This window comes from Neolamprologus brichardi, chromosome 12 (genome assembly GCF_056152115.1).
Source record: "Neolamprologus brichardi isolate AB-2024 chromosome 12, ASM5615211v1, whole genome shotgun sequence".
In the NCBI taxonomy this organism is placed as follows: domain Eukaryota; kingdom Metazoa; phylum Chordata; class Actinopteri; order Cichliformes; family Cichlidae; genus Neolamprologus; species Neolamprologus brichardi.
In genome coordinates this window covers 14,069,069-14,096,607 of record NC_142115.1, presented here as the reverse complement: position 1 = coordinate 14,096,607, position 27,539 = coordinate 14,069,069, and the positions used below count along the sequence as shown (strand labels likewise).

At 40.6% G+C, this 27,539-nt stretch overlaps 3 protein-coding genes across 5 annotated transcripts in view; all 3 read left to right on the top strand.

Moving 5' to 3' along the window:
* Positions 1–11,287, top strand: part of grk5l (G protein-coupled receptor kinase 5 like) — a 32,734-nt gene extending 21,447 nt beyond the window's left edge. Inside the window, exons 4-16 of the mRNA XM_006805872.2 lie at positions 661–738; positions 1,015–1,112; positions 1,256–1,348; positions 2,977–3,040; positions 3,134–3,274; positions 3,354–3,544; positions 3,701–3,738; positions 3,929–4,018; positions 4,101–4,309; positions 4,395–4,532; positions 4,781–4,918; positions 5,030–5,161; positions 5,249–11,287. Of these exons, the coding sequence (XP_006805935.1) occupies positions 661–738; positions 1,015–1,112; positions 1,256–1,348; positions 2,977–3,040; positions 3,134–3,274; positions 3,354–3,544; positions 3,701–3,738; positions 3,929–4,018; positions 4,101–4,309; positions 4,395–4,532; positions 4,781–4,918; positions 5,030–5,161; positions 5,249–5,332 (1,494 nt within the window). The 3' untranslated portion in view covers positions 5,333–11,287. The remainder of the gene's footprint in view (positions 1–660; positions 739–1,014; positions 1,113–1,255; positions 1,349–2,976; positions 3,041–3,133; positions 3,275–3,353; positions 3,545–3,700; positions 3,739–3,928; positions 4,019–4,100; positions 4,310–4,394; positions 4,533–4,780; positions 4,919–5,029; positions 5,162–5,248) is intronic.
* An 89-nt stretch (positions 11,288–11,376) lies between these two features.
* On the top strand, positions 11,377–14,377 carry star (steroidogenic acute regulatory protein). Its single transcript, XM_006805871.3, has 7 exons — positions 11,377–11,566; positions 11,722–11,829; positions 11,956–12,083; positions 12,189–12,347; positions 12,478–12,662; positions 12,772–12,865; positions 12,969–14,377. The coding sequence occupies exons 1-7, from the start codon at positions 11,392–11,394 to the stop codon at positions 13,086–13,088; spliced, it is 969 nt and encodes a 322-aa protein (XP_006805934.3). The 5' UTR covers positions 11,377–11,391; the 3' UTR covers positions 13,089–14,377.
* A 1,457-nt stretch (positions 14,378–15,834) lies between these two features.
* On the top strand, positions 15,835–25,194 carry elmod3 (ELMO/CED-12 domain containing 3). 3 transcript variants are annotated; one of them, XM_006805868.3, is made up of 13 exons: positions 15,835–15,906; positions 17,005–17,721; positions 18,492–18,563; positions 18,685–18,759; positions 18,845–18,911; positions 19,249–19,317; positions 19,421–19,509; positions 19,716–19,839; positions 19,962–20,084; positions 20,202–20,332; positions 20,465–20,541; positions 20,645–20,772; positions 21,287–25,194. In XM_006805868.3, the coding sequence occupies exons 2-13, from the start codon at positions 17,620–17,622 to the stop codon at positions 21,535–21,537; spliced, it is 1,308 nt and encodes a 435-aa protein (XP_006805931.1). In that variant the 5' UTR covers positions 15,835–15,906; positions 17,005–17,619; the 3' UTR covers positions 21,538–25,194. The 3 variants fall into 3 exon arrangements, with proteins under 3 accessions (XP_006805931.1, XP_006805933.1, XP_006805932.1); XM_006805870.3 differs by lacking the exon at positions 15,835–15,906 and adding an exon at positions 15,932–16,152; XM_006805869.3 differs by lacking the exon at positions 15,835–15,906 and adding an exon at positions 16,175–16,735.
* The last annotated feature ends 2,345 nt before the right edge of the window (positions 25,195–27,539 follow it).

Here is a 27,539-nt window from a genome sequence, read left to right as displayed (position 1 = left end):
AAATTTATTTCCTTGTTTTAAACAAATCTCCTGCGCAGATTATAGATCTCGTCGATGTAAATTGGGGATTTGGGATGCTTGAGATAAAAACCGGTTTGACTTGGCTTGACTGGGAGGGAGAAGTTATTATTTTCATTCCAATAAATTCTGTTATTCAACAACTGCAAAAGAATAATGGGTGTCCACTGAGACTTTGTGGTTAATAAAACATGTAGTCATGGTTTGCCGCTAGAGAAAGTCAACAATCAAGCTGTTACAAATGTCAGTGAAGTAATTAATAAAAGGTCAGATTGAAAGACAGTTTCACAACACCCCATCCAATAAATCATTGCATTACTAAATGCTGTCTGTTGTTGTAGATTTGAGATCTATAGAAGTCTAAAGAAGTGTTTCACAACTTCACAACAAACTAAAGATCATCTTTTACATCTGAACTTTGAAATTAGCCAATAATTGATCAAGTGATGTAAATGCCACTGTTTATAGTCTATAAAATGTTCATTACATAAGTTGCCTTGTTTGAAATTGGCACTGATAAATAACTACTTGACTGCAGACGATCAAGTGCATGTTAATACTTTTTGTCACATCTATAAAAGTATGTAACACAAATCTATAACAGGAGTTTTGTTAACAACACTGAGTTGTTCTCTTGTTTAGGAAGACTATGAGGTAACACCTGATGAAAAAAGAAAAAGCAGAGGGTGCCAGATCATCAAGGCCTTTCTATCAGAAAATGTAAGTTTCCTCATTTGATGCATTTTAAAAATTTTCGAGCCTTCTTTTTTTCACACTTTGCTTCAAAAGAAAACTTTGTTAGCAGACGGCAGAATTAAAGTTCGCCAAGATGCCTGCATGGGTTTAGTAATCACGTGTACACATTAAAAAGTCAATGTATTGTTACTTCATCATCAATTAGATCAGGCGTTTATGTTATCTCTTTAATTTGTAGTGTGTGTAATAAAGAGTGACGCATTCCTGTATGTGTGTTACTGTTTACATGTGTTGATGTAGTCACCTCAGCGTGTAGACATAGCGGAGGTTTTTGCAGACCAGTGCAGAGAGAACCTCGAGCTGAGTCCATGTAAGGAGATCTTCAGCAACTGCCGCAAGTGAGTTCCTCATTCATTCACGCTCACCTGTTTGCAGGACTCTCTCTAATTTGTCTCTGCCTTGTCTCTGCATTTTCATCCCACAACGTGCGTTTTGGTAACTGATTTTTTTATTTATTTTTTATTTTTTTGCGCTGCACCAGGGCTGTCCATGACTACCTGAGTGGAGCTCCATTTGCAGACTACCAGAACAGCATGTACTTTGACCGCTTTCTACAGTGGAAGATGCTGGAGAGGTTGGCTGGGTTTTGTTTGCTTATACCCATTTCTCGTCTGTGTAAAAAAAAAAAACACCTTGAAATTCTGAATGCAGACATTTATAAAATGTAATTTAGTAGTTGTAGTCAGGGATATGAATGTGGGGAATAATCAGTAATCAGGATAATATGGATTACACATCATTTATTTGTAAAATGACTACTAAAGATCACTGTCCTATAAATACAGCAAGGTTAAAATTAAAGTCGAGATAAAAGTTGATGTGTATAACGGTAAATAAGCTCACATTCATTCAGTGCTTCTTTTGTCTGATTATTTTTGGCGTGGAGTTTGACAGTTTTAAAACAAAAATTAGCCGCTGTCTGTTCTCCAGATCACGTTGCGGTAAAGATTCAGTGAGTCAAAGAAACAACCTAAAAAGAGACAAACATAGACTCCAGCGACAGGTAAATAAGAAAAACCCAACATAAGTGAAGTCCGGATTATGCAAAGTCTGTTTTGACTATAACTGTGATATTTGCAAACGAAATATCACTATTATGTTAGTAATGGACATTTGATAGTCTGGGAAATAACTGTGTCATCACCGCTTATGGACTTTGTATTTTTACAGCAACCATTCGGGAAAAGTTGGGATCCTGTGTAAAATCTAAATAAAACAAAATGATCAGTAAATCCCATGAATCCATAATTTATTCACAATAGAACACAGAAATTATATCAAATAATGAAAAACTCTAACTGAATGTAACTGAAAATTATTGGCTCCTTTTGATGTTGATGTAGTTGGGACAGGGCTGTGTTCACCACTGTGTAGCACCCCGTCTTCTTTTAACAACAGCCTGTAAACGTTCAGGAGTTGAGGAGAGCAGCTGCTGGACTTTTTAGAGAGGAATATTGTCTGATGAGGGAAAAAAACGAACCTCTGCCTATCTATACTTACTGAGAAACTGATGCTCTTTTTATACCCAATCATATTACTGGCCTGTTGCCACGTCACCTGATTAGTTGCAAAATGACGTGTTGCTGCAGTAAAATTGAAAACGAGCTCCATTTTTTCTCCATTTTAACCATCAAGTAGGTGTTCTGTGTTCTGTTGTGAATAAAATATGGCTTTATCCGAATTCCAAATGGCGGCATTCTGTTTTTATTTACATTTTGCACAAAATCCCAACCTTTTGGGTTTTGGGGTTGTTATTTTTTTTCTTTAAAGTCATTTCACAATGAATAAAATGAGACATGAATTGAATACAATGATATTGCAACAATATTATATCTAGAATTTTCTGTGATAATCATGAAATGAACGTCAGATGTCATGACAGCCCCAACAACCATAATTTAAAAAGTTAAGAAGGTATAATTTTCCAAATAAGAAATGACTTGGATAGAATTACACCTCATTCTAAACAGTATAATATTTTATGCAGATGGCATGTAAATAAACAGCAGTTGGAAGTAAACAGCAGGCTTTCAGAGCAGCCTTGATTGTATCCGTGTCTTGAAAGTGAAATTATGTACAAGAGGTTCCATCATCTATACAGGAAACAGACTCAGGATGGTATTGAGTTCTGCACATAATGCCTGTCTTAATCAATACTATGAACATCTGTTAATGGGTTTTGCTGTGCCTGTGTTTTTCCAGGCAACCAATCACTAAGGACACGTTCAGACAGTACCGAGTGCTGGGAAAGGGGGGATTTGGAGAGGTGAGAGACCCGGAGATAAATTCTGATGTTGACATTAAAAGTATTGCCATTTCACAGTGAAATGTGAGATAACACGGTGTCTTTAATCCTCAGGTATGTGCCTGCCAGGTTCGAGCAACGGGGAAGATGTACGCCTGCAAGAAGCTTGAGAAGAAGAGGATAAAGAAGAGGAAAGGAGAGTCCATGGCTCTCAACGAGAAGCAGATTTTAGAGAAAGTCAACAGTAGATTTGTCGTAAGTAGACAATTAAGAGGAATAAAGTGCAGCATTGATGCCTTGCGGCTTCTGCATGAGTGTTCTTGTCTTCAACCAGGTGAGCTTAGCGTACGCGTACGAGACCAAAGACGCCCTGTGTCTGGTGCTGACCATCATGAACGGCGGCGACCTGAAGTTTCACATCTACAACATGGGCACGCCTGGCTTCGATAAAGACAGGGTCCAGTTTTACGCTGCTCAAATCTGCTGCGGTCTCGAACATTTGCACAGGGAATCGATCGTCTACAGGTAAATTTCACAGTCTTAAATGCATTTTAAGGTGTAATTCAGTCAGAGGAGAAAAGCCTTTGAATGTTAATGTTTTTTTAAAAAAATTGTTTAATAATGTGTGTTGTGAACTGATACTTTATGCTTTAACACACTTGCATGCTGTGTCATCTTTAGGGATTTGAAACCTGAGAATATCCTATTAGATGACAACGGTGAGTCTTGAAGTTTCAGCAGTTCTTATTCGTAAATATTGCGATGCAGCATTTTGCATGTTAAATTGCACATTTGCCTTATGATAAATTACAGCCAGCTAGTTTGCACAAAGATCCTGTCAGGTACATGTGGATAACACCAGCAGTTCTACCTTACCTCACCTCACCTCACTAACACTCTGTGTTGCAGGACACATTCGCATTTCTGACTTGGGGCTGGCTATCAAAGTGCCTGATGGAGAACTCATTAGAGGCAGAGTGGGGACAGTAGGCTACATGGGTAAGAAGCACTGTAGTCAACATTTTTAAAGGAGAAGGGTAAAATGTGCAAGTTTCATTAAGTTTCTCCCTTGGGTCTACAGCTCCGGAGGTGATAAATAACGAAAAGTACGCCATGAGTCCTGACTGGTGGGGACTGGGCTGCCTCATTTACGAGATGACCGCCGGGCGATCGCCCTTCCGCGCACGCAAAGAGCGAGTGAAACGGGAGGAAGTGGAGAGGAGGGTGCAGGACGAAGAGGAGGAGTACAACGACAAGTTTACAGAGGACGCCAAGGCCATCTGTAGAATGGTGAGGCTTGATGGAGAGATGTTTGTATAGCGAGAGATGAATGATGAACAATTGAGTGATTCATCTCTGCTTCTACTTCACCCAGCTGCTCACCAAAGACCCTAAGCAGAGGCTGGGGTGCAAGACGGATGGAGCAGCAGGCGTCAAGGCCCACTCGTTCTTCAAAAACATCAACTTCAAGAGGATGGAGGCTGGAATGGTGGAGCCTCCCTTTGTGCCTGATGTGAGTTGCTGATATTATTCTGCACTGGAGGTTTAAATCAAACTCACTGCTAAAACCAAGTATCCTTACTGACACTGACAAGTTTGTTATATCAGTGGAAATATTCAAAAATAGCCAGCATAAAAAATAAAATAAAAAATCAGAAACAGCAAGCAAAATTCCATGATGATAAATTATCTATTAAGATAAACTTGTGTTCTGTTTTTCCCTTCAACCCAATCTTTTTCATGGTCATTGCCCTCTCTCAGCCTCGAGCAGTGTACTGTAAGGATGTTTTGGACATAGAGCAGTTCTCCACAGTCAAGGGAGTCAATTTGGACCAAACAGACAATGACTTCTACTCCAAATTCTCTACAGGCAGCGTTTCCATCCCGTGGCAGAATGAGGTAAGCGCGTTCATGTCATACAGCATTTTAAACGCTCAGTGCGCTTCTCGTAACTTGCTGGGAAAGCTCACAAGTTTTCCTCTTTCTGCTTCTTATTCTCATCTTATCCAGATGATAGAAACCGAGTGTTTCAGAGATTTGAATGTGTTTGGGCCACATGGGATGAGATCTCCAGATTTGGACTGGAACCAGCCGCCAGAGCCACCTCGACGCAGCCTGCTGGACAGGATCTTCAGGAGGCATGTAAGTGAACGGACAGGCGCATTTGGAAAGCAGGCAAAGCAAATTTCGATTAACCCACGCAAATCTATCTCTCTTTTTCTGCCGCAGCACCCAGAGGTGTCCATTTCCAACAGCCGTGTGCAGTCTTCCAGCGTAAACTCTGTGGACTCCATGTCCAACTCTGCCCCCTAGTGGCATCGTGGCTGTGTGGGCACCCCACACACACAAACACAGAACACATACACACACACACATATACCGTGCAAAGGGATGGAGCTACCGAGGGCTTCCCTCCTGCTGACTGGTCCACTGCTGGGGCCTGAGCAGCAGCCGGAGACAGCCGGTCTAAAAAGCCTTGATGGTCAGTCCATTGGGTGGGAGGGAGGGGTGGGATGGGGAGGGGGGGATGACCATGCCCTAATGTCCTGGGTATTTGAAGTAGGATGGTCAGTGTTGCAGAGACTTTTGGAAATATTTAGACAAACCTTACCTACCCTCAGGATTGTTGGACTGTAGAACAGAGCCACTGATAGTGATGAAATTAAACAAAAAAAAAGGATAGAAAACAAGCTAATATTCAGGGGATCCACTGTATAATAAAGACCACCACAGGGAATCGAAGATGGGGTCTTGGTGAATTTTTATTATTATTATTTTTTGGTTTATTTGTTTATTTGTTTTTCCAGACAAAAAGAAGAAGAAAAGATTATCTTTTTTTCCAGTCACTTTCAGTCGTGTACATTCTTCCTGGCCTGTATCTCGTACCGATATCTCTCCATCTATCGACAGCACCCTCCCCCTGCCTCCCCAGGCGTCGCCATCTGCACAACTTTAACCTGTTTTTTCTTTCTGCATTTCACCTGCCATACCTCAGATCACTCCTAAACATTCAGAACACATCACCTCAACAACCTCAACACATAAATGTACATTGCCTTGCGTACACTCAGGCCAAAGATTACGGTTTAGTTTTGTGATACTGTTGTCATTGTTGAATTTTTGGGTTTTATTGAAGGTTTTTTGTTTAGTTTTTTTTTTAGCCGTTGTTTGGAACAACAGGAGGATCAGACTGCGTGATCCCTTTTCGACACTTTTTTTTCTCTAAATATGAGCCTGCAGACATATCATACCGCTTAAAGCACACATACATGCATACAGTACATACACAATCAGATCGACGCGCACCCTCAGAATTGTGAGACTCGTGTTGTGTTTTCATTGCATGGACAAGTGTAAGTATGGACAGCTGTATCCCTTTCGCTTTTGCATACCTCATTCCACTGATGTTACCATCATATACACGCAGACGTCCCCCCCTCCCTCGGTTTACAGTGTCACTTTATATTTGAGATTATGTGGAGTTTGACAAACTAATTAACATGCTGTACAGAAACAGAACTCTACTTCTTTTCTTTTTTCTTTTTCTTTTTTTTTCTTTTTGTTGTTTTTGTTTTGTTCGGTTTTGCTCAGATTTTCTGCACAGTCCCCACAGAGTGGAGAGGAACACATGCACTCAGCCTGACCAAGTTGCACAATTTCAAATAATGTCATGCTGTTTTGTTACCAAATGAAAATGTTTTACCTCTGATCATTAAGGCACATTATTGTCGTGATATTGTCACATGACGTTTGTTTTTCTACATCCAAAACTAAAGTGTTCTTGTTCTCCCTATGCCTTTTTGTTTCTCCATGTAAAAGATACTGCTGCATAGACATTTGCTGTTCAGGTTATGTTATGTTTTAGCCCTCTTACACCTACCCTCAACTCGCTCTTCAAAAATGCCTCACAAATCTAAAGGGTCTTCCTCTTGATACCCTGTGTCTTCGATTACAGTTGGACACACAGCTACGTGAAAGGTTTGCCTTTTGATTTTTTTTTTCCTTAATGAGTCCAGTTCAGTCATGCTAGAGCCAGGAGGAGGAGAGGGAGGCACCAGAGGATCTCCGCGCATAGAAGTGGCCTTCTCGCAGCAGCACCGCCAGTTAAAAGGGAGGAAGAGTTCAGGCTCTTGTTAATTTAAGAATGTAGTATTTTCCCTGTTTGAGGTAGTGAAAGCTGGTCCATGCAATACTTTTTAATCGTCCTTACCAATCTCACACAAGCCTTTTTTTTTCCCTCTGCGTACTTGATATGAAAAAAAAAAAATCTGAATCAGACTGAAGTGCCTCCTTGTTAGCATGAGCTCTCAGACAATGCCCACACAAATATCAGCACTTTGTTTATTCTCTGACTGTCATGCTCTGTTTGCTTCGCTGGGGGAACGTGTCAACACCAATACACACAAACTCACATGGTTTGTTGGAAGTGAAGGGAAGGAGGAGCAAAAGGATGGAGAGGAGGGAATCAATGAGGGAATTTTCCTTCTTAAATGTGATATACAGCAAAGTGCTGAGTGCATGTGAAAGCCAAACCCACTGTGTCCTTCAAGTCCCAATAAACTGTATTATAGTTTGAGTACTCTACAGTTTGTCTATTTATTTCCCTGCCTGCTCTGTGTTGGTTGCAAAGACTTTATCTTTTTGTGATATATACTGCATTAGTACTTTACTATGCTGTAAGAATGTTGTCATTTAGGGCACCAGTGTCAAATATAAGGCCAGGGGTCAGAATCAGCCAGGCGAAGACTCCAAACCTGGTCAACTGGACACTTCTGGAAAGTAGTGCATAGATTTTTAACTTTTATAGCTTTAGTGCGTCACTGATTAAGACTGCCCAGCGCAGTAATTAACTAACAGGTAAACAATCAAATACTGGGAAAGTTCTTGTTTTTTCTTCCACTATTTGTGAGTCTACAGTAAATTAACAAAAACTGTTTATATTAAATATAATAAAGACTGTAATTTTATGCTTTCATTATGTAGTTTCAATGGTCTGGCCCCCCTTAAGATAAAAGCAGCTGTATGAGCTTGACAACCCTGATTGAGGTTTGTTTTTAATGTTTCCTTTACAAACAGATGATCTGCAATATTGCATTCCCATAGTGTAATATTTTACAGGCAAATAAATGCAGCAAATCATTGTGCAGTAACTAAGTTCTCATAGGCCATGTAGATGTTTAAATGTGAGTACAAAATGAAGGGGCAAAATGTGTAAAAATATATTTTGTAAACCATTATGAGGCCTCATCCATAGCCAGAGTTTGTGTTTTTAAGTGCGTACATTGTGTTAATATCACTTTATCATAGCTTCTGTCCTTGTGGATGCCTCCATTTTCCACTATGGAGGCATTCTGGCTCAATCTTTAAAGCATTGCTTCAGTTCATTGAGGTTTGCAGGCAACTGTTTATGCACAGCTCTCTTGAGATCTCAGTAGGTAGAGTGGTCGGGGTTTGAATCCACTGAACGGCTACCCTGAGGTACCCCTGAGCAAGGTACCGTCCCTACACACTACGGTGTTCTTCCCTCTGAAAAAACAAGACAAAAGCATACTTGTTTAATCTTCCTCTAATTGTACTGTAATAAACTTTTTAACATGCTTACTCAGGACTGCAGAGTCTTAGATGTAGCCTTGTAACATACTTTGTGATACCCAGCTAATCAAGTTTATTGATTTGTAGCACCTGGCTGTTACTTTCCCTCTTAATTTGTATAGAAGCACTAAGTAAGTAAGGTTTATTTATATGACAGTTTTGAAGAACAAAATTCAAGTTAAAATAGCATAAAGTAAACTAAATAAAAGCAAGTAATAATGATAAACAATGTTCTATGAAAACTTTATTTTTTCCAAGACTATTAGGGGAATAACTGTACATCCAGTACATGTCACATATTTACGTTATTCACCACTTTGGTCCTGATTTTATTCACAAAAACAGACATTTAATGCTGGAGGTTGAGTAATGAGCACAACATCTTTTCACATAGCCTTTTATGTATCTCACATACCTTTATTTATGCAGAAGTATTCAATCCATATGATATGAAAGTTAAAGAAAAGGAAGAAAAAATTGTCCTATAGTGTCAAGTCAAACAAATGTTGAGGATATTAAGCCGAAATGTTAAAACTCCATTACATCTCATCAGTTAGTAATGACTCCCTGTTCCAGGATCAAAAGCTAGAGCACTGGGGCGATCGTGGCAGTTGGCAGTTTGCCTTGTAATCGGAAGGTTGCCGGTTTGAGCCCCGGCTCGGACAGTCTTGGTCGTTGTGTCCTTGGGCAAGACACTTCACCTGTTGCCTACTGGTGGTGGTCAGAGGGCCCGGTGGCACCAGTGTCCGGCAGCCTCGCCTCTGTCAGGGCAGCTGTGGCTACAATGTAGCTTGCCATCACCAGTGTGTGAATGACTGAATGTAGTGTAAAGCTCTTTGGGGTCCTTAGGGGCTAAGTAAGGCGCTATACAAATACAGGCCATTTACCATTTCACTTACAGAAATGTACCTTCTTTTAAGATATAGAGTCTGACCCCTTAACCTTTACCAGCCTAGAATCTACACTGTGTCCACTGTGGCTCAGAAATGGTTAAGACACTAGGAGCGTGTGTTCACCCTGCAGAAGGCCAAAGGGACTGATAGATGATTCCTGTCATCAAGCCAGAGGGACATAAGGTTGTAGGTTAAGGCAATCGCTCTTTTTTGGTAATTTATTTATTTGATAGTGGGGATTTTTTTAGGGGTTTTTTTCTGCATGCATTCCTGTTCACTAATCAGATGACCTACAACTCACTTGACAGCTTTCTGTTCCCGTGACTCTGAGCACTTGCTTGACGTGCAGGGCCCACTGAGGCAATATTTCTGTTAGATATAGCCAGGGTTTTTCTAGGAAGAAGCAAGCAAGGTTCACAAAACATGTGAGCAGCTTGATAAAATATGTTTTTCACAGATGGTGGTGCAGCATCTGATGATAAACCAAGCCTTCAGGAAGAACTTTCAAGAAAAGTGTGATGTAATGGGCAGGCGGCAAAAGATTCATAGTGAAGTTTGGTTGCTTGCATTCAAAATTTTATTACTCTCTTATTATTGTTTAATCCTAAAGTATATAAAGTCAGTTTTCCTAGTATAAGGAACGCTTCTGTACGTCTGTTTTGTGTGAGCTGTTGTCAGTATATCATCCGTGGTAAATACTGTAAATGTAAAAAAGATGTTTAAGGATGTTCAGTTCTCAGCAGCAAATTGTTATTCATACTTCCTGTCAGTTTGCACTTGAACAAAACAAAACATTTTGACTCTCTCCCTGTTTCTTCACAGTCAAAACACTCAGAATATGCATTTTTGGCAGAATCACCCACAGTTACGTACTTCCTTCGACCTTAGGGTTACTTTCTGCTCCGGATAACTACAGCTCAGTGCATAGATGTGCTTTTAGCGCTTGCTTTTTACACATATTGTTGCAAAATCAACCATTTTTGTTCTTAAGAGTTGCTTTTTTTTTTTTTAACCTTTTGCCCTAATGTAAATAAAAATTCCCAAAGGAAAATAATTTAATATGTAATGTAGAGTGTGAAGAAACACAGGGCCGTGGCCTGTGCATCTTCATTTTATTTGCTCACTGATAAGGAGCAATGCTGCCCCACATGGTGACATAGCTAAATGTGGGATAAACATTTTCTGTAGAAAAAATATGCAACAATAAATCCTAAAAACCTTAAAAAGATTCTCAGCAATACCCACTGAGATAGTTTATGAAAATCCACCCTATTTATCCATAGCTGAAACCTTTGCAGTTAAGGTCTCTGAGACTTCAAACACGAGCAAAACACTTTACAGCAGATGTCTTACGAACATTGTCCATTTAAAGCCATCTTCAAACACATTTTGTTGTTGTTTTTGTTAAAGGGAGCCCAAAGTCTCCAAGCACAACATTAAAGTTAATGTCTGATCATTTCACTCAGTTATATTTCCAAGTACCATTCAGGGTTCGGTCATACTGGGAGAAGAAACAAGCCAAACTGAATGGAAAATTTTTGCCCTCAAATTCCAGAGAGTGTTTAGCATGTAATGGGCCATGAAGGGATGCATGAGTCACTCAGGGTCTCTCGCACTGACCTCTCTTTTGGGTGTTTTCATTGCTGACGAAAGGCTGTATTTTCCCAGTGTCACCCACAGATATACTAATGTTTGCGTCTGCTTAAGTGAGCGAGGAGGAGGCCCGGACGCTGGACACAATCCCACAGAGTGTTTGTGAGAGTGTGGGGCATTCTTGTTGCGTGCACGATGCAACCTTGGTGGCATGGCCGTTTGTACAGTGAAATGTGTGTGTGTTTATCTACACAGTGATAGCAAGGCGGCCTTGTGGGCAGTGCTCCTATATATATGGACCCAGGAGCTGGGCCATTTAGAACATTCACAGCTCAAAGAGAGTTTGAATCTCTGCAATCTTTTTGCCTTTATACAGTTTTTTCTCAGCGCGCTTCGAAACTGAAAATGCTGCCTGCTACTTTTAAACTGTGTGCTGGCATCTCCTATCGGCACATGAGGAATATGACATGTGAGTGAACGAATCCACAAATTCATCCACAAATTCCAAGTTGCAGTCTACATGCCAGCCTGATGAGTAAAGAAAAAATGAAGACAGATGTTGTTCGATAATCCTTCTGGAAGTTCTGGTACAGTGACGGAGTATTTTCTGTCTGCGCTTTCCAGGTTTGAGGAAGAATGCCATGGTGGCCATTCATCATGAGCTGTACAGGCTGGCAGGTCCGGGCCCCAGTAACTGGATCAGCCAAGTCCACCGTCGAAGCTCTCTTCTCAGTGAGTTGTTGTGATTGTTTCAGTCACTGTAATGCAAAAAGAAAAAGTCATGCATGATCAGATTTTTTTAATCATAGAATAAGACATAAACAAGTATAATTTGGATAATTGCAATTTGGTTTTAAGGTTCTCAGATTCAAGAAAACAGTTACAATGAGGAGGAGATGTCTTATTTGAAACAAGGTGAAGATGCACTGCAAAAGGCCATCAGAATCCTCAGCGAGCAGGACGGCTGGACCACTGAAACTGTTGCTGTGCGTGCATACATTATTGGCATCAAAGTCAAGTGTTTTTGTATTAGCTCGGCTATGAAACTTCACATTTTAACACTTCTCGTCCCCATTCCCTCTCTTCTGCAGGCGAATGGAGACAAGGTCCTGAGCAAAGTGCTACCTGATGTCGGGAAGGTGTTCAAGCTAGAAGTGATGCTGGAGCAACATCCTGATGATCTTTACAAAGAGCTAGTTGGAAATATGGAGCGAATGGGGGAGTGGAACCCAAATGTGAAAGAAGTCAAAGTAAGAAAGTTGAAAAATTAATGGTTATTGCTTCTTTTATTCTGTTATTTTAAAAGCGTACACTTACAACATGTTACACAAATATATCCAGAAATGTTAATTAATGATGCTTTACTTCGGAATTCTCCAGATTCTCCAAAAGATCGGCCAGGACACGATGATCACCCATGAGGTATCCGCGGAGACCCCCGGCAATGTGGTGGGACCCAGGGACTTTGTCAGTGTCCGATGTGCCAAGCGGCGAGGCTCCACCTGCTTCCTGGCAGGAATGTCCACTCAGCACCCAAAAATGCCTGAGCAGAGGGGTGTTGTCAGGTAAGCAATGGGGAGCCATCAGTCCGAGGCATTACTTTATGGATGCACAGACCATTTGCATGCAGATTATTTTAAAGTGACACTGTCCGTTAATCATTACATTTCTCAGAGCGGAAAACGGGCCAACCTGCATAGTTATGAAGTCCTGCGCTGAAGACCCAAATAAGACCAAATTCACCTGGTTACTAAGTATAGATCTAAAGGTATGAATGATCAAGTTTGCATCTTCCCTTTCACTGGTATTAGATTTGTGTAAAAGCGTCATTTGATTCAAACTGACACTGGTTTTGTCTCTGTTATTGGCAGGGCTGGATCCCAAAGACAATCATAAACAAAGTGCTCGCTCAGACGCAGGTGGACTTTGCCAGCCACCTCAGGCAAAGGATGGCTAACAATGTTTCCGTGGAGATGTCTCCTGCCTGGTGACACTGGATGTCTATTGAGCTTTGGCACCAGAGACGTGGCAGAAAAGTAGCCTCTGCTCATTTACAAAAGAAAAAACCCAAAACAAAACTCATATTTATCTGCTTAAACTGCTGCAGTCGGTAAATGTGTGTTTTTCTTTCCCTAAAAAATAGAAAATCTGCCATGATTGTCTCTAACACCAGTCTTACAGACTGTGTGCTTTGCCGCCTTTGGCTTTTAGTGTCTCAGGTCCCTGTTTGGGTGTTTTAAAACAACTAGGCTAAAATCAGAGAGAGATCTTCAGAGAGATTCAGTCTCAAACAAGTGCCCTGTAAATCTAATGCTACTGATTAAAGGCAGGCGACAGTCATATAATAAAATTGTGGGGTTTTAGAGCACATAATAACACCTTTAAGAGTTCTGATCACAAAGTGAACACTAAACTGCAAAGTGAAGAGAAACTGAATGCCATTTAAAATGTATATCCAGCACCACTATAAACTGCAATGTTGGGTTTGTGGATTACTGATCTTTAGAGTCTGGGTTGGACCTTTCACCTGTGGCTCCAGGTGAAAGGTCTACAACCCCAGGGAATTTGTGCCTCTTCCCAGGATCGTTTGCTTGTTAGATTAATATTAATATACAGGCTATACAACATTGGATGTGCCACAGCTATCTTTACTGAAGAGCCATTTGACTGCTAACAACAGCAACTGAACTTAACAAGAAGCTTATGGTCCAAATCCGATTATGAAGTGAAATGTAACACATGCAAAGATTAAAATCTCCACTTCTCCAGTTAGTGGATTTTGGCTCCGGTGTTGTTCACTCCTTGTTGTTTTCTTTTCTAAATTTGATCAGGCCAAGCTTGGAGAATTTATCTGTTAAATTTGAAAAGTCATAGAGATTGGAATTCTCTTTTGGGAAAACACGATTTAGTCATTTCCCCTTGAACAGAATGTTTTAAGTCTGATTCAGGTACTCATCAGAAAGCATGTAAAAAAATGAATATTAAAACAATTTAAAACTGTAAAAGCAAATAGAAAAATAATAATCATGTCGCAATTTCACTGGCCTCAACGACTCCCCGTCCTGGTAAGACCTTCTGCAAAAGTCAGTGTATGCTTTCTGACATATTCATACATCATCATCATCATCCCACTTTGGCAGAAAACAGTCATTTATTGCCCCTGCCTCTGCTGCGAAATAGCACTGTTGTTTCATTGTTTTATTTATTAATATTTTGCAGATGTATTTGGCTATGAGCTATTGTAACATAAAGCGGTGTTGAATAAATGACAGCAGCATCATTAGTGTGTGTGTGTTTTTGTGCTTTTTATTATGCTGTTGATGAATGATTTCTCTGCTCTTTCCTGTTGGGGAAAAAACAGATAACATTAAACACTTTAAGTGCCATTTACTTGACTTTTTTATTTGATCACAGAGATTTTTAGAAAATGACAGAAATTCAAATCCCAGTGACGGAAAAAACACACACAAGTAAAACACCAAGCTCAACAGGAAACTAAAACTCATCTTTTAAATAGCACAGCAATAATGATAAGAATTATTCCTCTTTGATGGGGAGGCGATGGATGGATTTAGAGGCTCTTTTTAAACCCGTGATGAATGTAGCTCATGAAAAATGTCTTCCTATCCCTTGATGAGTTTTCAGGCTGAGCGTTTGCCAGAACGAGCAGGTGTTTGGCCACTCTGAAATGTAAGGAGTCCAGCAGCTAGCAGTCCTATGCGAGCCAGCAGCACATTCCCCAAGATCAAGTAACAGTGGATTTCAGCCCAAACAGGAAATCTCTCCTCCATTACTGCCAGTTGTGTAACATTCTGCCTATTCTGTGTAGTTTTAGTTGATCCAAAATGTTTTGTAACTGCTCATTTTCTTGGCAGGGCAGATAGCAGGGATCTGGATTAGTTTAATTGCAGAGTATAGGTCTGACTTCCATTTCTAATAATAAATATATTAACCTGTGCTACTCGGGATGATGCGGTTATGTCATGCCATTAAAGCCTTAGTCTAGAGTGTGAGGTCAAATGGGAGCCATTTTCCAATTCCCCCATAGGGCTTTTTGAGAAATCCGGGGGTCCAGTTTGGTTGCATATAACTGCATGCACTTAAAATTTTAAAGCATAGCATCCCCAAGTGCAGCTTGTTTAACGCATACCAAAGGATGTTCCGGGGGTAAAGACTGACATCTGTTTGAAAACAGTAAATTGCTCAAAATGCTAGAGTAAGTAGATGTAATGTGAGTTGTAGCCATTTAGAGATAGTCTTTCATTAAAACGAAAAAATTCTTGGATTCTTGGATTGGAAAGAGGAAATTATCCAGTGCAGATAAGCTGTGTAACCAGGAAGACTAAAAAAAGAAAAAAATATCTCCTTGGCACTGACAGCCTTGATTTTTTTTTCAAACCCATTTCCATCTGTGTGCCCTCGTATGGTCTAAATTGAAGTCTGAATTTTAGGCGCATTCTTTCAGCTTATAGAAAGGGAGAAAGTGCCAAGTCAAAAGTAAATTAGAATTTTTCAGAACCTTATTTTATTATTTCTGTTTTCGTTTTTCCTTTTTATTTCTTTTCGGAATAGATTTTTATTTTTATTTTTTATTACATATTGAGCAAGAAAAAGGAGCGAGAATCAAAGGTAACGGAAGGCGTCGCGATCTCCCACAGCTCCTGTATACCTGAGCTCGAGAATGCGATGACGTAATGAAGATAGAGTCGGACAGGAAACCACAATTCCCAAGATGCACTCGAAATTACCGTGGCCACTGGACGGGGGAAGGGAAGCTGAGATTGGAGGGAGAAACAATCATAAACTGAGGTACTTTTAAAATGCTTCATATCACGTAATATTTTTAGACAGGCCGCGGGACGCAATGTTTCTGCTGCATTTGCAGGAACTTTGAGACAAAAGCAGATTTATTCGCGTGTTGCTGTTGGATTTGGGGACAGACCCCCCCTCCATCCCTGTTACAGTTCAGCAGAGCTACAGCTAGCCCGTTAGTTAGCCTGGCAGCTGGCTTTTCGTGTGTCAAAACCTAACTAGGACTGGAGTCCTTAAATGCAGGTGATTGTTTTATATACGAATTAAAATGTTGTGGTGTTTGCCGTAAATTTCGGCGGACTTGCATGCAGTATATGCGCCGTGGCATTCTCCGTTTGAGGTGAAGCTGTAGCTGCGTCTTTGTGCCTGCGGGGTTGCTAGCTGACATAATGCTAGATTTTCGGTTGCTAGAGATAATGGTAGCTGTCAGAGCGGCGGAGCGTTACTGTAGGCAGCTGTCACCTCACTAAGCTGAACTTATTCGCTAGTTTTTTGTTTTGTTTTTGTCGCGGCTGTGTGCTTGATTTCTGTAGTGCTATCCTTTTATTTTAAAATTGCTGTGATTTTTTTTTAAAAAACGGATGGGAAAGTGTGCAGAGCTTTTGCTTTAGTAAAAGTAGCAATATTACGCTGTAAAAAAGAAAAGAAAAAGAAAGAAGGAAAAAAGAAAAGAAAAAACGCTGACTAGTTATGCATTGAAAATGTTCTTGAGATATAAGTATGAAAACCAGTGCTTGGGAGGAGGTATTTGTTTTACACCACGCAATATACTCTGACCCTCCCACACAGAGACAACATGGGTGAAGAAACAGGGTCTTCAGTTCAGGTATTAGATTTTTTTTTTTCACAGCAAAATAATTTGGCCCATCCTAACAGGTAAACGCATAAGGGAACTATTTTTGTTCCAGGTGTTGTGATGTATTGTGACTTAAAGGATACGTGATGAACCTTTGCTTGTTTTATCATTTTTGATATGATGAGCCAAACGTGCTAATAAATAATTCTGTGTCTTTGTCACCTGTTGGTTGGTTTTTCTGTTACTTTTGTGTAGCCATTTATTAACTTTGCATTTTTAAACCACTGCCTTTCACACAGTGTCTCCTGCCATACAACAACTCTTCATGACCCCACATCTCGTTGCACAGCTGGAGTTCGGATGTTTGATGCCATTTCACGTGAGGCCAGAGACGTAGGGCTGCTTCGGTGCTTGTGAATACTGCCTGGGATACTTTGGATTTATCTTAAGTGCCAAAGTGATGAAGTGTCTCGGACAGGGAGAGCCCAGCCCTGAACAGGAATGTCATTATTCAGGCTTCGGGCACCTCTGGAGGGGCTAAAGAGAGCAGGGCTGGTCAGTGGTGGAGAGAAAAGAGGCAGGTTTCCAGGCAACTTGTGTATTGATGGGTAGCCATTTCCTCCAGTCAGCTCTCGTGGACTGATATCTGTAGATTCCTGTCAGCATCCATACTCGTGGTTAGACTGGCATTGAAAACCACACAACTATTGCTCTTGCGTGAATATGATGTTCAAACAACACTTTTTTTTCCTGCCGGCGACAACTTTCTAAAATCGACCCGGTGACTGTGGATGTCGTGTTGTCTACATATATGAGGGGAAAATGATAAACGCATAGATACTTGCAGTAGCTACAAGTGTGTGCAGCTGAAGCCATGGTGGCCCTTGCATCAACTCATCAGCCAATCTCAGTTTATGACTTCAGAAGTCTTTAGAGGCCAGGATCAGAAACAAGTTCAGCAGACAACGCGCTCACATGCAATGGAAGAAGACATTGATGTCGCCTCCCGCATTGAGGTAACCTTATTTGACCTTTGTTTTAATCTCATTCCAGTGTTTAGATTTACAGGAACTTAAAACCATTAAAACCGAAAGCAGCACCTGCCGTGTTGTTCAACAAAACAGAAGTACTGCCGTCTGACCATTGTTGCTACGGAGATTTTTATTGTTCTCAGAGGAATCATTTTTCCCTTCCTGCCCTGCACTTTTGTTTAATGTCACATGATGTGCTTTAAGTCCTTATGTCTTATGTGTTTAACCTAAGGTCTAAGGCCAAGGTCCTTTCTGTTATCAGTGGCAGCTGACAGCGCATTTCCTTTATCCCCAGCTTGGTTTCCTAGCCAAAACATTACCTCTAACTCCCTGACCTCTTTGCTGTCCTTGTGTACAGTTTCATTTGTAAACAGTTGGATCAGTAAGTGTGTTTGCAATTTCGGTGCAACCTAAGTCAGGTTATGACCATTTTCCCCAGTGGATGTGCACCCTTAAATTATTTTCATAGTTTTTAAGCATAAGTGTGCCACACACAAGAAGCATCCCAGTAAAAGTGGCATGTTTCCAAGCAGGCCACTTTCAAAAGAATACCTGTTATTTAATTTGGCCTGTTATACTAAATATTTCACTGTTTAATTTTTTTTTTTTTATCATATGTGTATTAGTTTTCAGGAATTGCATATGGCCTCCAGTAATAACGTGTTGCTCTGTCATGGAGGGGGTGAATGCTGCACTGTTTTTACATTGTGTTTTTCTGATACACCTGCTCTGTGCTGCTGCTGCTCTGCTGTTAGGGTCTGAATGGTTTGTCTCGTGAATGTAAACCATTAGAGGAGATAACCAATGGACACTCCAATCATAAGCCTGTGAGTACACTTAAAAATCACTTCTCATTGATTCATTCTCATTAGATTCTGCTCGTGTTGTGTCCTTTTAAAAAAAAAAATCTACATATTGTCTTTTTTTCTTTTTTTTTTTGCTTTATAGATCATGAATGGACTGGTTATTGGTCATAATGTCAAAGACCACACCAATGGCAGCGCACCACTCAGATCTCTGCCGGTAATTAAAGCCTATTGTTACTGTCTGACTTCAAACAGCACACCACTTCCTTGAATTTAATGTCTCCAAATATTTTATTTTCCAGATTTCAGCATTAAAACAGAATGGTCTTCTGCAAACCCTGGCAGCTGGAGACCAGCCCAAGCCTGAAGGTAACACGAACAACCTTGATTTTTGTCTCACATCCTCTTCTCGTGTGTGTGTGTGTGTGTGTGTGTGTGTGTGTGTGTGTGTCCTAGATACAGAGCAATTATTGCAGGTAATACCTGACCCAGGAGTTAAGGTTGCCTGGTTTTAGGAAGCACAGGAGGCACCCTGGAGGGTGCAGGTCTGTTAGACAAGAAGGATTCATGACAAGGGAGTGACTGGGTGGATGTCACCATAGCAAAATAGCTCACCCTGTTGGAGTGCTAGGTTAAAGCTGTGAACCAAATGAAGCTGTTTGTTGAATTAGCACGTTTTCTTTCTTCAACTTTGTTTTCTTTACAGATGATAAGGAAAATGTGGAGTTGGAAAAGGCCAGGCAGGAGTGGGAGGCTCTAGAGCACACCCAGCCAGGTCAGATAAATCTTGCTGTTTGTAGGAGAATGATAATGACTTTGCTGATTTTTGGTCTGTTAGTTGATGGTATAATAATATAACTGTAATATTGATCTCCCAGCTCTCACTGAGGACTTAAACCCAACCCCACTTATCTCCTTCAATGAAGCCTTGCAGTACTTTCAGACCACAGACCTTGGGGATTTGCTGGTAAGGAATGCTAAAACAAAACTGCAAAGAAAGTAGAATGACAAACAGAGGAAATCTGAATTAGGTCTTATTCATAAAAATCACTAGTCTTTAGTGTAGTAAATAAAGAAATGTAAAGTATGAGAATGATAATGCATTTGAAAACAAATAAATACATTGTTTTGATGGGTACACTTTTTAAATTTTTCCTCAATGTCCACCTGCAGAAGAACATCCAGCCAACCATTCGCAGGACTGGTCTGGCTGCGATCACACACTTCCTCTTTGGACCTCCGCGACTTCACAGGGAGCTCCTGGAGGAGAGAGATCTCGTCTTTGCCATTGCACAGTGTGAGTGTGTGTTAGAAGGGTCTGTTTGGTCTAAACATCACACAAGTAGTTAAAACTCCTTAAGCGTTTCCAAAAACAAAAATTAGGTCTTTTGCACGTGTGTTTTACTTTTCTTCACACAGGCCCTGTTGACAACAGCCAAACGGTCCACTTGCGTGTCCTCCAGACTATTTATAAGAAGCTGATTGGCAGCAAGTTGGACTGTCCACGGTATGGCGTACACTGGGAAAACATTGGCTTTCAGGGTAAGACACTCTCTATTTTGTTGTAAAAAGGTAGTTCTCAATTCATAATTAATAATATGACATCACTCCTGTGCTAACATCATGCTGCTTTGCCTTTATTTACTTTCTTTACTGCAGGTACAGACCCTGCCACTGACCTACGTGGCACTGGATTCCTGGGACTGATGCATACTCTATATTTTGTGATGGACCCAGAGACTCTACCCTTGGCTAGAGACATCTACAAATTATCACAACACCCGACACAGGTATTACCTGGCAGTAAAATTTACTCTCACAAGGCAGCTTGTTCAAGCCAAAGTGGGGAAATGTGTTCATTTGATTTAATGATTGTCCCTTACTGCTTTAGCAATAATTCCTTGTGTTTTTGTCTGTTTTAGAACTTTCCATTTAGTGTGATGTCAATCAACATGACCCGCATCGCTCTGCAAGTACTAAGAGAGGAGGCCTTGTCCAAGTGAGACTCATATTTGTTTTGTTTTTTTTAATTATCCCATTTTCAGAAGTGTGTTTGATGGGTGTCAAGACACCCTCTGTCCTTTGTGTTTTGTTCATACCAGGGAGTGTAATCGTCGTCAGCAAGTGGTCGGCGTGCTGAACGAATTCTACGTTGCCACCTATCTGCACCTTTATCAACTGTGGAAGACCCAGCAGAAGACCATCGCTGACTCTGGCTTTGTTCTGAAAGGTTGTGCTTATAATCACGCTAATGCTACCTCTTACTTGTGATGCTGCAGTCAGAAGCCAATTGGCACAAAGACTGGAAACATCAGAAAATTAATCTGCTTTAAAGGGCAAAGTAAAAAAAACAAAATACAGGTCCAAGGCCAGCCTGGTACAAAGCCTTTTGTCAGATGGCAACCTGTGATTTTTACATTTCTGCTTTCATATCCTTAACACAGATGAGATTATTGAACTTTTTCAATAATTGGTTATTGGTTAGTGAACTGTTTCACACACTGTTGATAGTTTTCCTCTTACCTAAGCTGCAGCTTTTGGCTTCATATTTAGAGAAAAATATGCGATTGGTATCATTGTTTAAAAGCAACACTCAGCATCCAAGCAAATATGGGATTTCCCAAAATGTCAAGGGTCTTCCTTTAGTCTAAGTTAGGGGTCTATCCATTGAATTCCACACTGGAAAAAACACAGATTACCATTCCTCCGCAAATCTCACATTTTCTGTGTTTCATAACCTTCAGATGTGGAGCTGTTTGCCAAAAAGAACCCCAAGCAGATGCTACGCCGGCTAGAGGTCTTCCTGAAAGAGAGGCGGGCAGGTGGAATCCCCCGTGGGACGTCGCCAGACCCTGTGGCTCAACAGCCCTCTCCCAGCCTGGGGGAGCGAGGGGCCAAAGCTGGCACTGCACAGGCACGCAAGGGAAAGGAGATGCACTTCACAGGAGTGTGTGATCTACCGCCAGACATGGAGGGAGAGGCCAGACTGATCTAAGCTAGACTCTATGCGAGTGTTTCTGTGTGTGTGAGTCTATCTATTACTTTATGTGCGAGTGGCTTACTCGGAGCTAGAAGAAGAGCCCCACAAGACCATGATCTAGGACCTGCTATCTGAACCTTATCAAACACTTCCACTCCTTCCGTTGTTGCTGGGGTGCTGCACTTTGATCAGATTATGCTAGGGGATCTTTCAGAGTTATGTTTGAGTTTTGTTATTAACTTATTTATTAAGCATGGGTGCATAGAACAGATATAAAGAGGTCAGAAACTCAAGATGTCACAAAAACAAAATAAAGTGAATATTTGCACTTTTCTGTGGATTTTGTAGCCAAATCAATAGCTGCCAAATTATTGTGGTTGAAGTCTACCTGTCTAAAAGTACAAAATATACACAATTTTGTTCCAAGGATCTCTTATCCAGGTTATCTAAATGTTATAGAGAAGCATGGCAGAGAGGGTCTTTTTTTTTCTTTTCCCAAAGGCTTGGCATTCTCCTTTGCACCAAAACACTGCTCCGTCACATGCAATGTAACTGAAGAGCAGCGATGATTGGTATGTTGTTAAAGGCTCTGTTAAAATTATGGTAATACAAGATAAAATGAACTAGTCTGAATCCCTGCTTTAGAGAATACAATAGCAGGTTTTCCATTAGTTTGAGTGGGAAGAGGAAGATGGCAAATGTTAATAGATACTGGTTTCACAGCTACACTGTAGGCTTTGAATGTAGCTTACTTTAAAGGTCTGATCACCTTGCATTTGCTGTTGGTGTGAATGGCATATGTCATTTGGACATCAGTCGAAATGTGAGGCTGTAGTCAGTTTTAAGTAGGTGTCTGTTGCCAGAGGTCTAATAGACTAGGTCCAGAGCTCCCACTTAATATGGGGGAATATATTTTAAATAATATATAAAAACATATAAAGTGTATGTGTGTGTTTATCTATATAAATAGATAAACTATATATTAGTCCTTTATTAAGGGACAGCTGTCCCTTTAATCATAACGTTACAGTTGTGTGTCAAAGCACTTCAGAATTGTGTTACCAGACTGATGGCTTGGTGACGGTGAGAACGGTTTGAACACTATGAAATTCCACCAGAACAAAATTCTTACGTCTCTGCTTTTCATGGTTAAAGCAAAGGAGACACTTTGGCTTCAGCTTGGTCCCAGCTGTAGCCGAAGGTCTGGTTTGAGCTTTCTTACATTCCGTTAAAAAGCATGCGATTGTAATTTCTTTTTAATTTTTTTGACCAGTTTAAAAATTTATTCCAGTGTGTATGAGTGTGTGTCTGTGTGTGGGTGTGGATGCATGTGTGGTTAAAAACAAATGAGCTGATATTGATGAAGGGCGCCTCTCCCAGGAGATGTATGCTACAGTATGCAATCCCAGCTCTTACTCTAAGATAATCAAAACGCTAGTGCCGTGTGATGATAGAAATCGTTCCTAACTTCAGGGTTTGTGCACTTGTGCAAGCGAATGTGTGTGAGTATGTTTGTATGTGTGTTTCATATGACAGGAACTGACTACAGATGGGGTGCTTTCCTCTGCACACAATAAGCCAGCTTTACTAAGTACTTGATCCATCAAGCTGCATAGATGGTACTTCTGTCATTTTAAAAATGGTACATAACATTTGTGAAGACAATATTTCTCCTAAAACAAACGACACACAGACACACACAACCTTTGGTTTGCGTTTTTAAATAATCAAATGTTGGTTCCAGGCACAGCTGGTTGCAAGCAGCTCTGTGGGCTGAAATGGGTAGAGCTCCTCAGCAAAGCTGGTTCCTGCTTTGTGCTAATGTGAAACAGTCCTCCATCTTTGTAGTCTCAATCTGTAGCATGTTCAGGTAGCACTAGTACTGTAGCATCCTATAGCCTCCTCCTCTTCGTAAAAGCTTGTTGATGTCGCGTCTCAGTTACAGTCTGTAGTGTTAATGAGTGCGCAAACTGTTATTACTATAGCACATACATTTCTTTTTTTTCTTCCTTTTTTTTTTTTGCAAAGCCTCCTCGAGTAGATGCACATTTAGGTGGCACAGCGTGTGTTTTGGAGAGATGTGGGCTAGGCTCGATATGTTTCTGAGCTCAAACTTGTCTTCTAAGAAGGTGATAGTAAACCCGGTGCCTACATCCAGCAGAGCCATGTGGGGCAGAGTGCAGGTTTGTCCTCTTACTTTTGTCTTTCATTCGAGCCATCGTGCCACGGTAGACTTTATTCATTCGTGTGACACAGTACGCAGAGTTAACGTTACCCCTAAAACATGCCATATTAATTATTATATACTGTTAAATGCACAGGCATGTGAGTTTTTGATGTCTGCATCTATTCAGACAATTGTCCATCGCCAACTTGCATTCTTTTCGTCCACCGTACAACTTCAAAAGTGAGCTGATGTAGTTTTGCCAATTGTTTGCAAGTGTTTTGATCGATCAGGAAAATTTGCACTGTTGTAGATATTTGATAGTATGTGTGACGTATGCAAGAGGAAGCAGGCCATCTTCAATAGCCATATTGTAACGTTCATTATCACCCACATCATGAAAACGGGCTTTGTGAAGTCAGACTCCCCTCCTCGCTTGAAAAAGTTTGCACCATGGTCTCATATTTAGTTTTATTCAATTACAAACTGAGGAGCAGTACAGTGTATGTAAATCAGGAAGTTTGTATATAGAGAATTAATGATTGTAACTGTATGATTGTCTGTAGGGCATTATATCGAAACACACTGCTTACCTCAAGACTTGAGACAAATCTCTCCTTTCTCTCTCTATTTTTACGTTTCCTTGTACCTAGGCCTTCTCTCATACTAATTGGATATGATATGTAATGTATATCCTCCACCAGAAGCACTACGTAATAGCAAACTAACACAAAAGCTGGTCAGTGTTACGTGTATTCTATTTAAAGACACATTTATCGACGCTATATAGGCCCACGCGCACTCCGATGCACATCTGCAGATACAATTCCTTTTAAAGACATTCTATAATTGGCTGATGTTTACTTATAATGTTGAAATAAGATCGCTTTCTTGTGGCTTCAGTGATAGTATGGTATACTTTTGCTGTGATTCGGTGTTTTGTGTCAGGAAAACACTCAGAAACAATCCTGTTTTTACAGCTCCAGTCACAAACAGTTCAATAAATGATTGTTAAGATGAGCTTGATCATCAGTCATAATGCTGAGTGCGCTTTGACTTTGGTATATATATATATCTCACCTATGTATATAATAGCCAAACAAGGCCTGATTTTATCCTCCCATGTTAACAAAAGTTGTATTTTCAGCAGTAATAGATCATGTTCTTATGATTTGATCATCATTTGGAGCCACTTCAGTTGACAAACCAGAACCAAGAGAAACATAAAACGGGTTCTTGCAGGATGTCAGATACTCTGAGAGGTGGGGTCTGAAGTTCTGCTTCCTACAGCAGCAGCTTGGCAAATACAATCACTTCTCTCAATATCCTGCGCTTTATATGAAGGTGTTTTACTGTTGCTGTCGTCATGTCCCTCAGAGCATTTTATGACTGTACCTTGATTGTAGAAGCCCTATTTTATACTGAGAGTTATTTGAGATTACAGTATGTGCTGTTGTACATTAAATGTATTGTATGGAGAAAGCTAAATAAATGCTGTTTAAAAACTGTTTCTCTGGGAAATCATTGAGTCATAACTTCCTCTTAAATCTTATAAATGGTCTCATAACTCTGTCATATGCTATGCTATAGTGGTTTCTAACCAAAGGTGGCCATCAAGTAGCTGGAAAGCTTAACTTTCGGTAAAGATGACCTGCTAAAGTTCAAAGTGAGCACAAGAATGAGGAAGAAAGCTGGTTTAAGTGTCTTTGAGTGTGGTGTGTTTGTTGGTGGCAGACAGGCTGGTCTGAATATTTGTGAAACTGCTGGGATTTCCCCAACACAACTATCTGGCGTTTACAGAGAGTGGTCTGAACAAGAGAAAACATCCAGTAAGTGGCAGTGCTTTTAGGGAAAATGCTTTGTTGATACTAGAGGTCAGAGAAGAATGGCCAGAGTGTTTCAAGCTGTGAGGAAGGCAACAGTGACTGAAATAACCACTCGATACAACCAAAGTATGCAGAAGAGCAACTCTTAATGTGCAGCACATTGAAGCAGAGGGGCTTCATCAGCAGAAGACCATACCAGGGGCTGCTTCTGTCAACCAAGAACAGGAAATTGAAGCTACAAATTACACAGGCTCACCAAAAGCGGACAACAGAAGACTGATAACATGTTGGAAAAAGCATGGAGCCATCCTGCTTTATATCTAACATTTACAGTACTGGTGGTGGTGGAGGTGTAAGGGTGTAGGGGATATTTTCTTCCCACATGTTGGGCTTTTTACTACCCACTGAGCATTGTTTATATGTCATGGTCTACCCATGCTGACCATGTCCATCAACTGTTCGTATTTAGTAAACAATGATTTCACTGTACTCAAACGACTTCCACGGTCGCCATATTTAAGTCCGATAGAGCATCTTATGTATGTGGTGGATTTTGTTTTTTTTTAAAGAAACTTTACAGTTGGATTAAAAAGGTAATAAATGTATTTATTTTTTAGCAACTAATGAAGTGTTTATTTTGTTCCTGCAACTTTTTTCTCTTTTGCAGAGGTTTTTAACTCTGTTCTTATCTGTGCTCTGCAGTGCGTCAGTACATTTTCTGCAGTTCAGCCACTAGAGTGCACACTTTTAACATGCTGCCATAGAGCTACATGACTCACATGGTGTTTCATTTATTGTGGTGCTGCAAAAATAATCTCACGCACAGAGCAAGTTTGCCAAGACTAATCTGTTCAGTTGCATAAGCTGAAGTTTGATCTGTTTTTCCAATTCCTTGTCAGTGTTTTTAGTTTTCAAAACAACATCGGTGAACTCCTATTAAAGTCAAACCTGATTCATTTTGCCTTTCCAGTGTTTAGTTTTTAGTGAGCCTCATAAGTCCCAGCGCTGCTTCAGTGGGGCGGATCGGCAGTATTGGCAGGCCCCTCATCTTTCATAAGATAAGCAAATTACTGGCTTGTTTACATGCTGGTGTGTTGAAAATGTAAATCAAACGAAAGAGACTTTTGTACTGAGTTAACAAAGATGCCTCAATGGAATCTTGATACAGGATGCTCTACATCTGCGCCTAATCAGACTTGTGGCTCCAGTCCCACAGTCCCAGATGACTGGGATGTGGTGGACCTGCTGAATCACAGCAGACACACACAGGACGAAAAGAAAAATTCTAAGCCTTTTTTCCCCCCTTTTCTTATGACCTGAATCAAAATCACCCTTCCCTAACCTATTTTCCCTTCCATGCTTACATTAGCAATGTTTTATTGAAGGAGTGATTTCAGCTGAGAGCAACCTAACTGACATGATTCCACTCAGAAACCCTTTAAAGGATTAATAATGTGAAACAGAGAACTCAGCCACATATCCAGCATCCTACTGGTGTGTCAAGGCCTCTGGCTTCCAAGTCAGAATGACGAGAACAGAGCAGGGTTGACTTTTATGAATCTGTTTCCATTTGTACCTAGTGAGCCTGCTGGATTACAGTCTTTTTCTCTCACTTTCACTCTCGCCTTCCCTCCCCCAACTCTGTTCCTCTCTCTCTCTCTCTCTCTCTCTCTCTCTCTCTCTGATTTCATTGTTTCCTGCCCAGTAGTTTCTGATGCTCAGTTCAGGTCTGTGTGCACCCACATTAAACATAATGCACAGCTCTCTGCTTGAAATGCTGACATATAGGAAATTACAGACACGTACAACAGTGATGTCAGCCCCATTTTCAGTCGACTCTGTGAAGTGCTCTGGTTTCTCTTGTCTGCACTGCAGACATCAAACAATGTGTGAGTGCTACCTGTGGCCATGTCACCTTTTGCAGGTTGATTTAAGGCCTTGTAGGGTTGCCTATCTTCTCTTTGTGGTTATCATCCACTGACTTTCCTTCAGAAACTATAGCTGCCCAAAGAACAAATGCTAGAACT

Bases quoted from the DNA above. Each gene is read 5' to 3' on its own strand.
- elmod3 (XM_006805868.3), top strand. From the start codon at position 17,620: ATGACTTCAGAAGTCTTTAGAGGCCAGGATCAGAAACAAGTTCAGCAG. The intron at 19,318-19,420 runs GTCAGATAAATC...TTGATCTCCCAG, and splicing joins TCTAGAGCACACCCAGCCAG to CTCTCACTGAGGACTTAAAC. The intron at 19,510-19,715 runs GTAAGGAATGCT...GTCCACCTGCAG, and splicing joins CAGACCTTGGGGATTTGCTG to AAGAACATCCAGCCAACCAT.
- star (XM_006805871.3), top strand. From the start codon at position 11,392: ATGGACCCAGGAGCTGGGCCATTTAGAACATTCACAGCTCAAAGAGAG. The intron at 12,084-12,188 runs GTGCGTGCATAC...TCTCTTCTGCAG, and splicing joins GGACCACTGAAACTGTTGCT to GCGAATGGAGACAAGGTCCT. The intron at 12,348-12,477 runs GTAAGAAAGTTG...GGAATTCTCCAG, and splicing joins CAAATGTGAAAGAAGTCAAA to ATTCTCCAAAAGATCGGCCA.